General features: G+C 42.5%; 1 protein-coding gene across 1 annotated transcript in view; it reads left to right on the forward strand.

Annotated features, from left to right (window-relative positions):
* ARHGAP15 (Rho GTPase activating protein 15) overlaps nt 1-14,138 on the forward strand; it is an 884,620-nt gene that overhangs the window by 817,490 nt on the left and 52,992 nt on the right. Inside the window, 2 exon segments of the mRNA XM_060257451.1 lie at nt 9,331-9,402; nt 10,191-10,224. Coding sequence (XP_060113434.1) covers nt 9,331-9,402; nt 10,191-10,224 — 106 coding nt within the window.

Raw genomic sequence — 14,138 nt, forward strand, 5'->3', positions numbered from 1 at the left:
ATATCCCTCTCCTCTTTCCTCCCCCTCTTTTTGAGAAACGAATAAAAGAATATAAATTATTTTTTCTTTCTCTTAGAATGAATATAAGTTAATTTGAACACATAAATCACCGTGCAGTTGTGCTTAGAAATACAGTCTAAACTGGATAATTCAGATTTAGACAACTAATGATAACACCCCCCCCCCCAAAAAAAAAGTTAGATTAGATTTTTTTTAAGTATATTTTTGCATTATCTGGTTTAGATCTGCTTATCCATCTATATGTTTTATTCCTGTTTATTCATTTATCTACATGCATACAATTTACTCTCATTAAGCTAAAAAAAAAAAGTTTAAGCCAGAAGAACCATACATGGATTGTATTGTAGCAACATTTGTACAGGATTTCGGGAGGCGATCATTATATTTAAATGAGTGGGTTGGCATGGAACTGCTGAAACGGGGTAAGGGCACTACAAATTGTCTCAATCGGATGTTTTATTTACATCCAAGAGGGCAGAGCATAATTTAGTTGCCTCAAAAAAATTTTTTCACAGACATTAAAACTATAGCAAACATACCAGCAGGGAAGCTTGCACAGCAGCACAGTAGGGGAGCTTCGCACAGCATCTGCCCAACACTGTGGCTGGTTATAGCCAACACCAGAAGCCTCACATTTTCTTTCGCACTCCAAATCACAACCTAATTCACTCCATTTTTATGTTTCAACAGAGGCAGATGATGCAGACAGATAGACAAAACCAGTAGTCAAAATATTCTTGTTGCAGATATTTCTCCCCTCTGGAGGGAGCAGGTGAACATGATAAAAAGAAAACAACAACCCCTACACAACAAAGAATATAGGAGAAGCCAAAAGAGAGTTTTGTTTTGTTTTTATGTAAAGGGACAAGATAAAAATGTTCAATAGTTTTACAAAGCTTTGAAGCATAATTGTTTGTTTGTTTGTTTTTCAAGACTAGATTGAGGTAAAAGAGTACAAAGACCCAAGGCCCTAAATCTAAACTGTGCTTTAGGGTGAGCCATAAATACCAGTTTAACATGAAACATGGACACATGGCTTTGCAGGATTTTAGAAAAAGAAGTGGGAGGTAGAGTAACACAACACCAGGTCTGTCAGCCATGAATAATGCAGCAAGGCTGAAGGTGGGGGCAGAGGTCACACTCCACTACCTTGCAACATAATGCATTTGTGTCAGGCTGAAATGGTACAACTGTTCTTATCAAATGGGAGTTATTGAAGATAAACTCGGGACTTCCTGATATGTAACAAAGGGGTTTGCTGTAAATATCCATGTCCATTTAAAATTACTGTAATCATGATTTGTGTAAAGTATTAGCAGAAGAGTTAAAGTTTTATTCCTTCCTTTTCTTCTTGTCAGTGGCTTGCTTCCTGCAGAGTTTTGCTTACAGAACAGGGTTTTCTACTTCCTTCTTCCCACTGCTGTGTGCCTGCTTTATGTAGCCCCAAAGACATTTCTGGGAGTCAGGGGACCCTCAAGAACAATGTTTGATACAATGCTAGGGGTATTTAGCTGGGAGGAAGGGGCAGGAATCAGTGATTTCTCCCTTGTGTGCTCATACTCTGGCTCCATGAATCCAAATTGTTTGCAGCCATGCTGGTCCCAAAGCAAAATCAAAAAAAGCAAGAACATTTTCCACATCATAATTTTTCTTAGGTCCAACCTAATTTTTCTTAGGTGACAACAGTGCAAGCTTTTGAGCTCTCCAGAACTCTTCATCTAGCTAGATTTTACAAAAACAAATGGATAAAAGGGGATTGGGAGATACCTTGGGACATGATGGTAAATCCTGTTCAAGCCTGCATTGTATGTTGAGTGCAAAGTAGCTTCAAATGGTGCTGGTTTCAAGTTATACCTAATTGTTCTTTGAGAAGGAGGATTGGATCTAAGCCATTTTAAAAACCTGTAATCCTGCATGGTCAATACTGCATGCAACCAGCTCCAGATGTTGAGGAGGGGAAGAGGAAGGAGGTCTGGCCAAGATACCTTCCCATAAATATGTTTAGTCTGGAGAGGAGATGACTGAAAGGTGATATGATCACCATCTTCAAGTACTTGAAGGGCTGCCATATAGAGGAAGGTGTGGAATTGTTTTCTGTGGCCCCAGAAGGTAGGACCAGAACCAGTGGGTTGAAATTAAATCAAAAGAGTTTCTGGCTCAACATTAGTAAGAACTTCCTGACCATTAAAGCGGTTCCTCAGTGGAACAGGCTTCCTCAAAAGGTGGTGGGCTCTCCTTCCTTGGAGGTTTTTAAGCAGAGGCTAGATGGCCATCTGACAGCAATGAAGGGGAATGAATGTAAGGGGAGGGAAATATAGAAAAGTCCCGTATGAAGACCGACGCTGTCCTTGTGCTATGGGAGAGGTGGAGTCGATGACTCATATGTTTTTTCGATGCCCTTTCCACCAGGTACAGAGGGTTAGGTTTGTTTCCCCGTTTGTAGTTAAACCAATGGCAGACGCGGACGAGGCATGTTTGGAGAAACTTTTGGTGGATGCAAGTCCAACTATCTCTAGACAGATAGCCAAATTTTGCCATTATCTTGTGAAGTTCCATACTAAGAAACAAGAAACTGCATGTCTTGTATGATCTCTTGGAATTTTAGTTTATAAATGTTTTTATATACTCTGATTTAAAGGATTTATATAAATTGGAACTGACTTGAATTTTAAAATTGGTTCAATTATATTTTAGTTATCTTGGATTGTATAGGTGGGGAAATGTTTATGTATTTTATTGTATTTTATGTTTTTTTAGGAGGGTATTTTATACTATCTTAGGTATTTTAGGAGGGTTTTATATGATGTGTTATAGTTTTTATATTGGTCTATGACTGTAATAAAGTTCATTTATTCATTCATTCGTAAGGGGAGGTATTTGTGAGTTTCCCGCATTGTGCAGGGGATTGGACTAGATGACCCTGGAGGTCCCTTCCAACTCTATGATTCTAAGTATGGAACTGCTACCATTCCTCCGTCATTCTATCTGGGTTAAAAGGAATGCTAAAGAGTTGTATTATGTTCCCTGCAGTATTGCAGGGGTCTCTGAAGCTCCATTTCTTCCCAGGAGGAGTAGTGGAGGGACCAGAACGCTCCCTCTTTCACAGTCCTTTTAAACTTGCTGGTACCAGTAAACCTTAAAGGAGCATGAAATCTCCCATTTCCAGGTAAGCCAGATGCCCAGCAGAGGCAGCAGTGCACGTCTGTCTTCTGTGAGTGAATGAGTGAGTGAGTGATGCACCCCTCTCATTAGAAAATGGAAGCATGTCCCAGAGGAATGCCACATTGCTAGGACCTCTGGGACAGCATCCCATTTCTTGGTTTGAGTGGATAGCTGAGATGTCTTTGGTAAATTGCAGATAATCTGTCAGGCCTTGAGCTTTAGTGAATATCTGACTCATCGTGCTGCTCCTGCTGACACACACAAGGGGCCTAGTGTAATGGTATGAAAGACTGCAGCCTATGTAACAAACAAATTTTGTCATCTTCTCTATATGATGTACTTCAAAAGTGGGGCAGAAAAAGCCTGATGTGACATTTAGTGCTTTTCTGAATAATTCTTTTTCCATTCGGACCTGAGGGAATCCTTGGGGTTGTGCTCCGCTGTAATGGAACATTCACCTTATTGTAAAAAGTAGCCATTAACACAACAGATTGTCAAACTGTGGTTTAAAAGTCACCTGTGGCTTTTGAGCAATTCAAATGCAGCGTTTGGGCGGCTGAAGGAAGCAAACAGAAGTTAAGGGAGCTGGTGAGCTTGTGGGAACAAGAAGGACGTGCCTTTGCCCCCTTCCCTTCCCTATATGCCTGAGAATTGAAAACACTGTCCCAAAATGGTGTCCAAGTGGAGAAAGTGAATCAGTTTTATTTTGTTAACTCACACATGATTTAATGGAGACAATTTTTTTAAAAAAAAAAATATCAAGATTTGTAATACAGTATTATAAAAATCTTGTGTTCTCTTTCTGTCTTTCATACACACACATACACAAACCCACAGAGATAAGTATCAACCTTTCTAATGAAATAATATCCAATATTTTCATGAAACTATAAAAGAGAGAGTGAGTGTTGTGGCAAAAAGCCTGTCCTCAGCAGGTTTGTGTGGGAAATGGTGAAATGTGACTGTGATTTATAATAAGAAAAGGTATCTACAACATACAATTTTCTACCTAGCTGCAAATAATAATTCATAGTGATGTCCCTTCCAGATAAAATACCTTTGCTATGGAAGACCCATGTGGTAAGATGATCATGATAAATGTCAGACCAGTGCAGGTAACGGCTTTACAAACCATTAAGATTAGCTCCCTCTTTTTTCCCCTGATGATAACAGTAACCATGCTGTGAGCCTATGCGATAATAATATCTCAGTACTGATAAATGCCAGAGCCAGGCAGAGGTGTTTATCATTCGCAGTTCAGAAATGCTGACTAAAGTTACCACATGTTGACTGTTTTTCTTCTTTTGCAATTGGAAAACAATTAGCAAATACATTGATTCATAAAATAGTTATATGCAACATTACTTCTGAGAGTTATACACTTTACTGATAAGTTGGCTAAATATTTTTCACCTCTTTCACCAAAGATTGCACGAAGACTAGAAGGCTATTCCACATTTTTGAAGACTATTCCACATTTAGGAGATTGGCTGCTGTGTTTTACAGTGATTGTGCACTGGAATATTTCTTTTATCCATTTCATCTGCTATGCCTGAATTAGCATTAATGGATTGATGTAACAAAGCATAGAGTAACATATGTGAACCAGATTTTTTTTTAGTATCAACATTTATCAGGTCAGTTTTTTTTAATTGTTATCTCAGTTATGCAAATAGATGGCTCTATACTGACTAGTTTAAGATCTGGCCTCTTTGGTACAAGCACTATGGAGATTGGCATGTAAGAGAGGACCTATGTGTAGAAATTCTCCATCCCCATTGGCAAATGTCATACAGCCAAGGGTACTAGCCACAGCAATGCCGATCTCCATGGTGGGTATAACATATAGACCCTGTCTAAGATTGTGGACTATGGATGGGCACGAACCTAACCATCAACCACATTTCGGGCATAAACCAAGCTGGTCTATGGTTCCCGAATGAGGGATCTGGGAGAATGTGCCTCCCATGACCCCTCCCCCAAACTCAAGGACTTCCATGGGAGGTTTGTGAGGTTCAGGGAGGATTTAGGCAGACTCTGAAGGCATTTAAATGAGCCCACCACCAGTCCCTTGGCCTGACGGGACTTTTGGGTTGGGCCATCCTACTGGAAGTGAGCTCTGAATGCATTAAAATGCCTTCAGAGGGTTGGGCCAGCTTGACTGAGTTCCAAAGGCCTTTATAGGACTTCAGAGCTTGCTCTGGGAGCTCAGTCTAGTTGGGTGGACTGAGCTCTGAGAGTGAGCTCCGAAGGCTTTTATAGCCTTATATGGCCTGCCCATATAAGGGTCTGCCCATACAAGGACATATAAGGCCTATAAAAGCCTTCAAAACTCACTCTGAGAGCTCTGTCAAGTAGGGCCACCCAACTCCTCTGAGCTCCCATAATGAGCTCTGAAGGCCTATAAAGGCCTTTGGAGCTCACTCTTGGAGCTCAGCCTGGTCTGGAGGTGGGCTCTGAAGGCATTTAGATGCCTTTGGAGCTAACTAGAAATGGGGCAAACTCCTGGACCAGAAAAACCACAATCTGATTTGTCCAATGGAAGAGTTCATTGGAGATTCATGGTTCAGGGTTTGTGAAAACCCTGAACCATGAGCCTCCGTTTTCCCAGTTCATGCCCATCGCTATAATGGACTATTATAAATTCCAATAACAACCTTTATTGGCATCCTTTAGTCATAAAACCAAAACTGTGATGGCAGTTTCCAGCGTCCTGATTCATTGCAGTCACTGGGACCGTACTGCACCAAGTATTGGCTGACACTCTGTCTGTCACCACTTTCCACTACCATTGGGTAGCCTTTCTGTCACCTGCTTACCACAGCTTTCTCCACATTCTTGCAGGATTGGCTCGCAACCCATCTCTGCTGTGCCATTGGCTGATTCTGCTCTCCACCGCAAGAACCCCAGCAGAAGGCCACTAACCTCTGAAGGAGACAGTTCTCTGCTAGGTGGAATAAAAATTAACATAAATAAATAAAATACCTCCCCCTTCTGTTCTTTCCCTTATTCTTTCCCTGTATCTGTCTTTCAGTCTTTTTATTTATTTCTGTCTGTCTACAAACAGCAGTTTCATCTCTTCAAGGAATGTTCATTCACAGCAGGAAGAGGCCAGTTCAGAGGGACTGAAAGGGGGTCTTGTAATGGCTTTCTTCACAGTGTCAGCTGCTTAATGCTACCAGCCATTTCCTCCCAGGGAACCACTGTTGCCAATCTCCAGGTGCTTGGTTTCCCCAACCACCACCACAGTGAAGAAAGACTGTCCTTTTCCCAGGTAGAGGCTGCTAGGTTGCCAACTCCAGGTCAGGAAATTCCAGATGACAGAGATCACTTCCCCTTGAGGTGTGTGTATGCGGGGGGAATTAATGCCTTCACTTGGGTGGGTGGGAAGACAGTAAGGCTGGGGGAGGGGCACTCGCACAGAGGCCTTTAGTGGTACCTTTCCAGGTTGGTGGGAAATTCCTAAGACATTAATACAGGCCTCTGAGGGAGAGGCCTTTCCTCCTGGGAACCACTGTTGCCAATCTCCAGGTGAGGGCTAGAGATCTCTCAGAATTACAACTGCTATCTGGATAGATGGCAGAGATCAGCTTTCCTTGAGGTGTGTGTGGGGGGGGGAGTGAATGCCTTCACTTAGGTGGGTAGGAACACAGCAAGGCTGGGGGGGGCCACTCACCCAGAGGCCCTTAGTGGTACCTTCCCAGATTGGTGGGAAATTCCTGGAGATTCTGTGGTGGAGTTTGAGGAGGGCATACGAGTTAGGGCATCAGAGTGGGGTCTGCCAGACACAAGTTCTTGCTGTGGAAGGTGACTGGGTAACCTGCCTCACAGGGTTGTTGTTCAGATCAAAGAGGGAAGAGGGAAATGATGTAAGCTGCTTTGGTCTCCCCCACACTGTGAAGAAAGACTGTCTTTTTCTGATGTAGAGGCAGCAGGGAAGGGGAAGGTGATGGAAACCTGAAGTCAGAGGGGAAGAAAAAGGGATGGCCTCACCTGGGGGTTAGCTACCCTAAGCCTGGCTGCTTGGTACTGTTGAGAAGCAGCCACCCTATGACAGCCACTATGGCATAGGAGCTAGGACTTTACAGTGGGATCTGCCAGACCGAGGTTCTTGCTGTGGAAGCTGACTGGGTGATTTTGGACCAGTCACATACTTCCAGCCTAACCTGCCTCACAAGGTTGTTGTTCAAATCACACAGGGGGAGAGGAGAATGATGTAAACTGCTTTGGTTCCCCCCTACCACTGTGAAGAAAGACTGTTATTTTCCTATATAGAGGCTGCAGGAAGGGGGAAGGTGATGGAAACCGGAAGTCAGAGGGGTAGATAAAGGGAAAGAGATAGGCTACCAACTCCAGGTTAGCAAATACCTGGAGATTTAAGGGGTGGGGCCTGGAGAGGGTAGGGTTTGAGGAGGGATAGGACCTCAGACAGGCACAATGCCATTTCCTCCTGGGGAACCACTGGAGGTCACTCAGATTTACAATTGCTTTTTAGATGGCAGAGATCAGCTCCCCTTGAGGTGGTGGGGAGAGTCAATGTCATAACTTAGGTGAGTGAGAAGACAGCAAGGGTGGCAGGCACTCACCCAAAGCCTCCTTCTAGAGCCCATTGTATTTTTCTTCACAATGGGCCTTACTCCTAGTAATATTGAAAATCCCTTTGTTCTTTAAAGAGAGCAACTTTTAAAGGGTTTCTAAAATGAACAGGGATTTTTTTGTAGAAATATCCCAGCAGGGGCTCATTTGCATATTAGACCATGCCCCCTGATCCAAGCCAGCTGGAACTGCATTCCTGTGAGCTCCTGCTCATAAAAAGCCCTGGAAATGAACAACATAAGCTCCCACTACCTCTTAATTTTGCTGATGTCTATGGCCAGGTGTCCTTTTTACCTACTACATAATGACTTGAGATGGAAGTCAAACTGAGAGATTAAAATGGAGCAGAAAGGGGAGTCTATGCAGTCATTGGCTGGTCTGTGTCTATGTGTAGCTATAAAGCCGAAGTAAGGCCTTCAGTAGCTTTTTAGATATTTCTACAGCGAAGAAAATATTCTATTCTTACTGGAGTTCTCTAAATAGAAATATGGGAATTAGACAGCAAGAACAGCTTTTTAAAAAGCCTGTAATGGATAAGACCGGTAACAAGTGTCAGGTTATCTAAAACCTACAGCATGTAAAACAGTTTCCTTATGTCAGGGGCCTTGAACATTTATTTTACCTTATCTTTTGTGCAATGAAAGCACAGCTATACATGCTTCAACATCTCATGCAAATATCTCAGCCAGAAACCATATTTTAAGACTTAAAGCCATCAATCACATTAAAAATATGCTTATCCTGAGTCAGTCAGCAGCAGCAACTCTGTTATCTCATCATCAAAAGAAGTTTTACATTACAAAGGCGATTATAGGTTTCAGTCTCACGTTCTTTCATTACCGTTTTCTATGAAAAAGTGGTAGTGGAAGGACAGACTGCCATGCAAAGACTAGTATACGTCTGTACGTAAATTAAGAATTACTCACTAGTAAGTGCGAAAATTACATACGTAAACACTGAAGTTATGCAACAAAGTGAAGTAGAGTAGGCTGAGAAAGAGTAATTGGTCACTCAAAGAGCTTCATGGCAGAACTTCAGCTATTGGAATGTATAGGTGTTAACAGGGGAAAGTTTAACTTTCTCCCTGACATGCCATTTTATATACGCAGGGATTCTTTTTCAAATGAAAGAATTCAACTATATGATGTAATTGGAAATAGCACAGCCTAGGCATAGGTATTACTTTCACAATGGAAACTAGGCCTCTGTTCCGTTATAGAAAATCCATGGATTTCCTGTGACAGAATTAACAGAAATATTTATCTTGGTTAGTGACTGACAAATCTTGCTTGCTTGCTACAGTTATAAATGATCGCCAGATTACAAAGGTTCTTCCCTTTGGTAAGATTGAATGAAGACACCAGGATATTTTAAAAGTCTTAGTTTCCCTGTAGGTTATAAAAGGAAGAGCTCTTGTTTTTCACATAACTAAGCTCTCCTGTCCAGGACTGGCTGTCCATTAATATTACCGGTGTAAAATAATATGTGACAATTGCTGCAGTTGCACATTCCTGTTGGTTATAGCATTTGTATTTTTTTTTTTCCTTTCAGAAATCCAAGGCAGTGACAATAGCGTGAAAATCATAAAGGACCTTGTACAGAAGCTCCCCCAGACAGAAGAAGAAGAAGAGAAGGAGGAGGAGGAGGTGGAGGAGGAGGATATTGGATTTACTTGGAGTCTCAGAACAGTTTACAATAGGGTTGCCAAGTCCAATTCAAGAAATATCTGGGGGTGGAGCCAGGAGACATTGGGGTGGAGTCAAGAGCAAGGGTGTGACAAGCATAATTGAACTCCAAGGGAGTTCTGGACATCACATTTAAAGGGACTGCACATCTTTTTAAATGCCTTCCTTTCATAGGAAATAATGAAGGATAGGGGCACCTTCTTTTGGGGCTCATAGAATTGGACCCCCTAGTCCAATCTTTTTGAAACTTGGGAGGTATTTTGGGGAGAGGCACTAGATGCTATACTGAAAATTTGGTGCATCTATCTCAAAAAACAGCCCCCCTCACACAGAGCCCCCGATACCAGCGGCTCAATTCCCCATCATTCCCTATGGGAATCGTTCATGGTGGTGCATGATGGCTGTGGGGGTGGGGCTTCCCCCGCTGGCCAGTTGGCTGGGGGAGGGGGGAAGCCTGTAAAACCAGGGGATCCCCCTCTGGGACCTGGGGATTGGAAAGCCTGGTTTACGATCTCCTTCCCTCCCTCTTCCCACAACAGACACCCTGTGAGGTGGATGGGGCTGAGAGAGCTCTTGGAGAACTATGTTTAAGAGAACAGCTCTGTGAGAACTGTGACTGACCCAAGGTCACCCAGGAGCTGCACGTGGATGAGTGGGGAGTCAAATCTGGTTCTCCCAAATTAGAGTCCTTAACCACTACACCGAACTGGGTCTCCCGAACATAAAACAACATGAAAATACTATTTGGACACCTAAAAGGGTGAGCCAATCTAATACTATTAAGAGGGAAATTCTATAATGAATGTTTGTGACTGGAAATTCTCTGGTGGAGTTCTCTGCTTCTCGGTGATGGTTAACAATATATACTCTGCAGGGTGAGTTACGTTATAAGCAGGGGTTGTTTTGTAGAAAAATAGGTGGTGGAGCTCATCCAGGGATTGCTATGCAGCTGCGCATACTATTTAATGGATAAAGAGGTGGAACTCTCAGGAGGAGGAAGAACTCTCAGAAAGGTTCAGGAGCTGTGCTCCTGTGAACTCCCACTGAATCTGAGGCCTGCTTATAAGAGTGTAAATCCCTTCAACTGATAGGCCAAACAACATTTGAGGTGGTCACTTCATTTATTTCACACTTTACCTCATATTATAGGGGACGAAGACTCCTTTGGATATCAAAAAAGCGCTAAGTGCAGGTGATGAGCTATCCCCAGATTCTATCTGGGGACCTTGTAGAGAAGCTCCCCCAGACAGAAGAAGAAGACAATATTTCTCCAGCAAGCTTACTTCCAGTATATTGTAGTGTTTATCAAGAACATAAGCATTCTCAGTATTGTTCACCTTGTTTGCATGTTAGAGAAAACATAAGATGAGCCTCATGTAGATGGTGACAAATCTTTGAGTTCTAAAAAAAATGACCTCACATTGGAGACCTAAATCAGATTTTGAATACTGTTTTTATAATTTTTTGGTTGTAATCTTCAGCTCTTTGTGTGTATAATGCAAAGATCCTGTATCATAAATGCAGAACTGAAAAAGGAAATGCATACCACTATATAATGTCACTGCTTAATGAGACTTTCACAAAGACTGAAAAAGTGATTCTGACATTCTGGAAAGGCCATGGTCTCTGCTTTTTTGCAGTATTTTTCAGTGGTTGCCAGTTAGGCTGATTCTAGTTTAACATTTGGCACTCACATGGTTTTTTTAAAAAGTGATATCATCAGCATAAAAATTACAACTTGGCAGTAACTGCAATTTTTCCAAAGGCAGTTCTGGAGCAGCAACTTAGATTCCTTTTGGATCTTGCTCACAGAATGCCAAACATTGCAAAAAAATCAGCTCAAACAGAGGCATATTATAATTGCTATGAGTAAAGGAATAGTGCTTAGTCTATAAGACCATCCTGAAACTCCTGCCTGACTTTATAGTGATGGTGTACATTACATTTCTATATTCAGGACTAATTTTTGTTAATTTTCACTGAATAGAAACTGCAGAAAGTCTGATCTGACTACCAGTTACATTAGCCCATGCCAAGATACTTGTGTGGATGATGCAAAATCTGATTGGCTAGCAAAGTGAAGCAGGAAGAAGCTGGTTGGCTAAGAAGTGAAGCAGGAAGAAGGAGAAGCTGATTGGCTAGCAAAGTGAAGCAGGAAGCAGCCAGTGCAGTTACTTTCGCTGCATACGTGTCAGTGGAGCATCCTTCTTGCATTAATGGGCACTTATTTGGGATTCTCTTTTAAAATGATGATGACAATATATTTATTGTAGAAAAAGCCCAGCAAGAACTAATTTGCATATTAAGCCACACCCCCTGATTGTTTCACACAGGGCTTTTGTGTGGAAAAAAGCCCAGCAGGGACTCATTTGCATATTAGGCCACACACCCCGACACCAAGCCAGACGAAACTGTGCATTCCTGCTCAAAAAAAGCCCTGGTTTAGGGCAAGAAAAATTATTCCTCATGCCTTTGCGGAGGAGCCAAAAAAAACAATGCGAAGAATTAAAATAGCTGCTGGTGCTGTTTCACAAATGCTTGTACAAGAGCCTATGGAAGACTTCGCTGAGTTCTAAGACTTCTGAGGTAGAAAGTCACATTGTGGCTGTTGGAATGGGGCTTCCTCCCACCGGCCTGCAAAACCAGGAGACTGGCAAGTCTAGCTCTACCTCATATGTCCAATTGAAATCTGGGAGGCTATATAATCCCTAAAATGGTACCTAAAGGCAGTTTTGGAGTGGATGTGGTCTAATAAACTAGGGTTGCCAATCCCCAGGTGGGGGCAGGGGATCCCCCGGTTTGGAGGCCCTCCCCCCGCTTCAGGGTTATCAAAAAGCGGGGGAGGGAAGGGAAATATCTACGGGGAACTCCGTTATTCCCTATGGAAATTTATTCCCATAGAAAATCATGGAGAATTGATCCGCGGGTATCTGGGGCTCTGGAGGGGCTGTTTTTTGGGGTAGAGGCACCAAATTTTCAGCACAGCATCTAGTGCCTCTCCCAAAAATACCCCCCCAAGTTTCAAAAAGATTGGACCAGGGGGTCCAATTCTATGAGCCCCCCAAAAAGGTGCCCCTATCCTTCGTTATTTCCTATGGAAGGAAGGCATTGAAAAGGTGTGCCGTCCCTTTAAATGTGATGGCCAGAACTCCCTTTGGAGCTCAATTCTGCTTGTCACAGCCTTGATCTTGGCTCCACCCCCAAAGTCTCCTGGCTCCACCCCCAAAGTCCTCAGCTATTTCTTAAATTGGACTTGGCAACCCTATAATAAACTGAAGCTTCATCCAACAAGATGGACATGCTACTGGTGAGTGGAATGTCTGTCCTGGAATTAAAGGTGTCACCTTTAATTCTGAATGGGATTGCACTTCTCTTGAAGGAGTAGGTCTGTAGCCTAGGGGTGCTTGTGGTCTCAGGGCTGTTTCTGAACAAGCAGGCGACAGCTATAGTCAGGATTGCCTGTTTTCGGCTTCAGCTTGTTAGCCAGCTGTGACTTTTCCTAGGCGGAAAAGTCCTGGCTATTGTGGTGCATACACTGGTCGCATCTAGATTTTTAAAAATTTATTTTATTCCATTTCTTACTGCAAAGCACTCTACATAGGGCGGCCCTTGAGAAGTTTTTGGAAATTTCAGAATGCTGCAGCCAGGATGTTGACTGGAGTGGGTCATTGGGACCATTTCATTCCAGTCTTGGAGCACATACATCGGCCTGCAAGTTGTTTCCAGGCACAATTCAAGATACTGCCCTTTAAAGCCATATGTGATTTAGAAGCAACATATTTGAAGGACTGCCCCGTGGCGCAGAGTGGTAAAGCAGCAGTACTGCAGTACTGTGGTCTGAACTCTCTGCTCATGACCTGAGTTTGATCCCGGTGGAAGCCGGATTCAGGTAGCCGGCCCTAGTTTGACTCAGCCTTCCATCCTTCCGAGGTTGGTAAAATGAGTACCCAGCTTGCTGGGGGGAAAGTGTAAATGACTGGGGAAGGCGATGGCAAACCACCCCGTAAAAAGTCTGCCGTGAAAACATTGTGAAAGCAACATCACCCCAGAGTCGGAAACGACTGGTGCTTGCACAGGGGACCTTTCCTTTTTCCTATTCCCTTATATACCTACTCAACCACTATGGATGTCTTCCTAGGCCCTGCTTTGGGTGTCCTTACCTTCTGAGATTAGGTGTGTGACAATCTGGAAGAGGGCCTTCTCAGTCATGGCACCAAGACTCTGGAACTCTCTCTCCAGGGAGACAGTGGGTGAAGGTTTTTTTCCCCATGTGTTGTTCTCTCAGTAATCCCTTCTTCCTGCCTAACACTTTAATTGGTGTTTCTATGTCTTTCTTTGTATTTCAGTTCTGGCTTTAATTGTTTTATGATCTGTTGTTCTTTTTAGTTAATTGTAATGGTTTTAAAATATGATTTTATTATGTATGTTTTAATTTCTTAGCTGTGTTAGTGGCCCTTATGAATATGTCTTCATAAGGGCCACTAATGCATCTAAGAAATTAAAACATACATAATAAAATCATATTTTAAAACCATTACAACTAAAAAGAACAACAGATCATAAAAGGCAGGACATAAATTTTGTAAAACAAATTAAAATAAAAGAGGGCATAGAATCTAACCCAATACCTTTCAATTATCAGATGTTTCATCTTCCAGACCAATTCAATTCAAT

The sequence above is a fragment of the Heteronotia binoei genome, chromosome 16 (assembly GCF_032191835.1).
Source record: "Heteronotia binoei isolate CCM8104 ecotype False Entrance Well chromosome 16, APGP_CSIRO_Hbin_v1, whole genome shotgun sequence".
In the NCBI taxonomy this organism is placed as follows: Eukaryota; Metazoa; Chordata; class Lepidosauria; order Squamata; family Gekkonidae; genus Heteronotia; species Heteronotia binoei.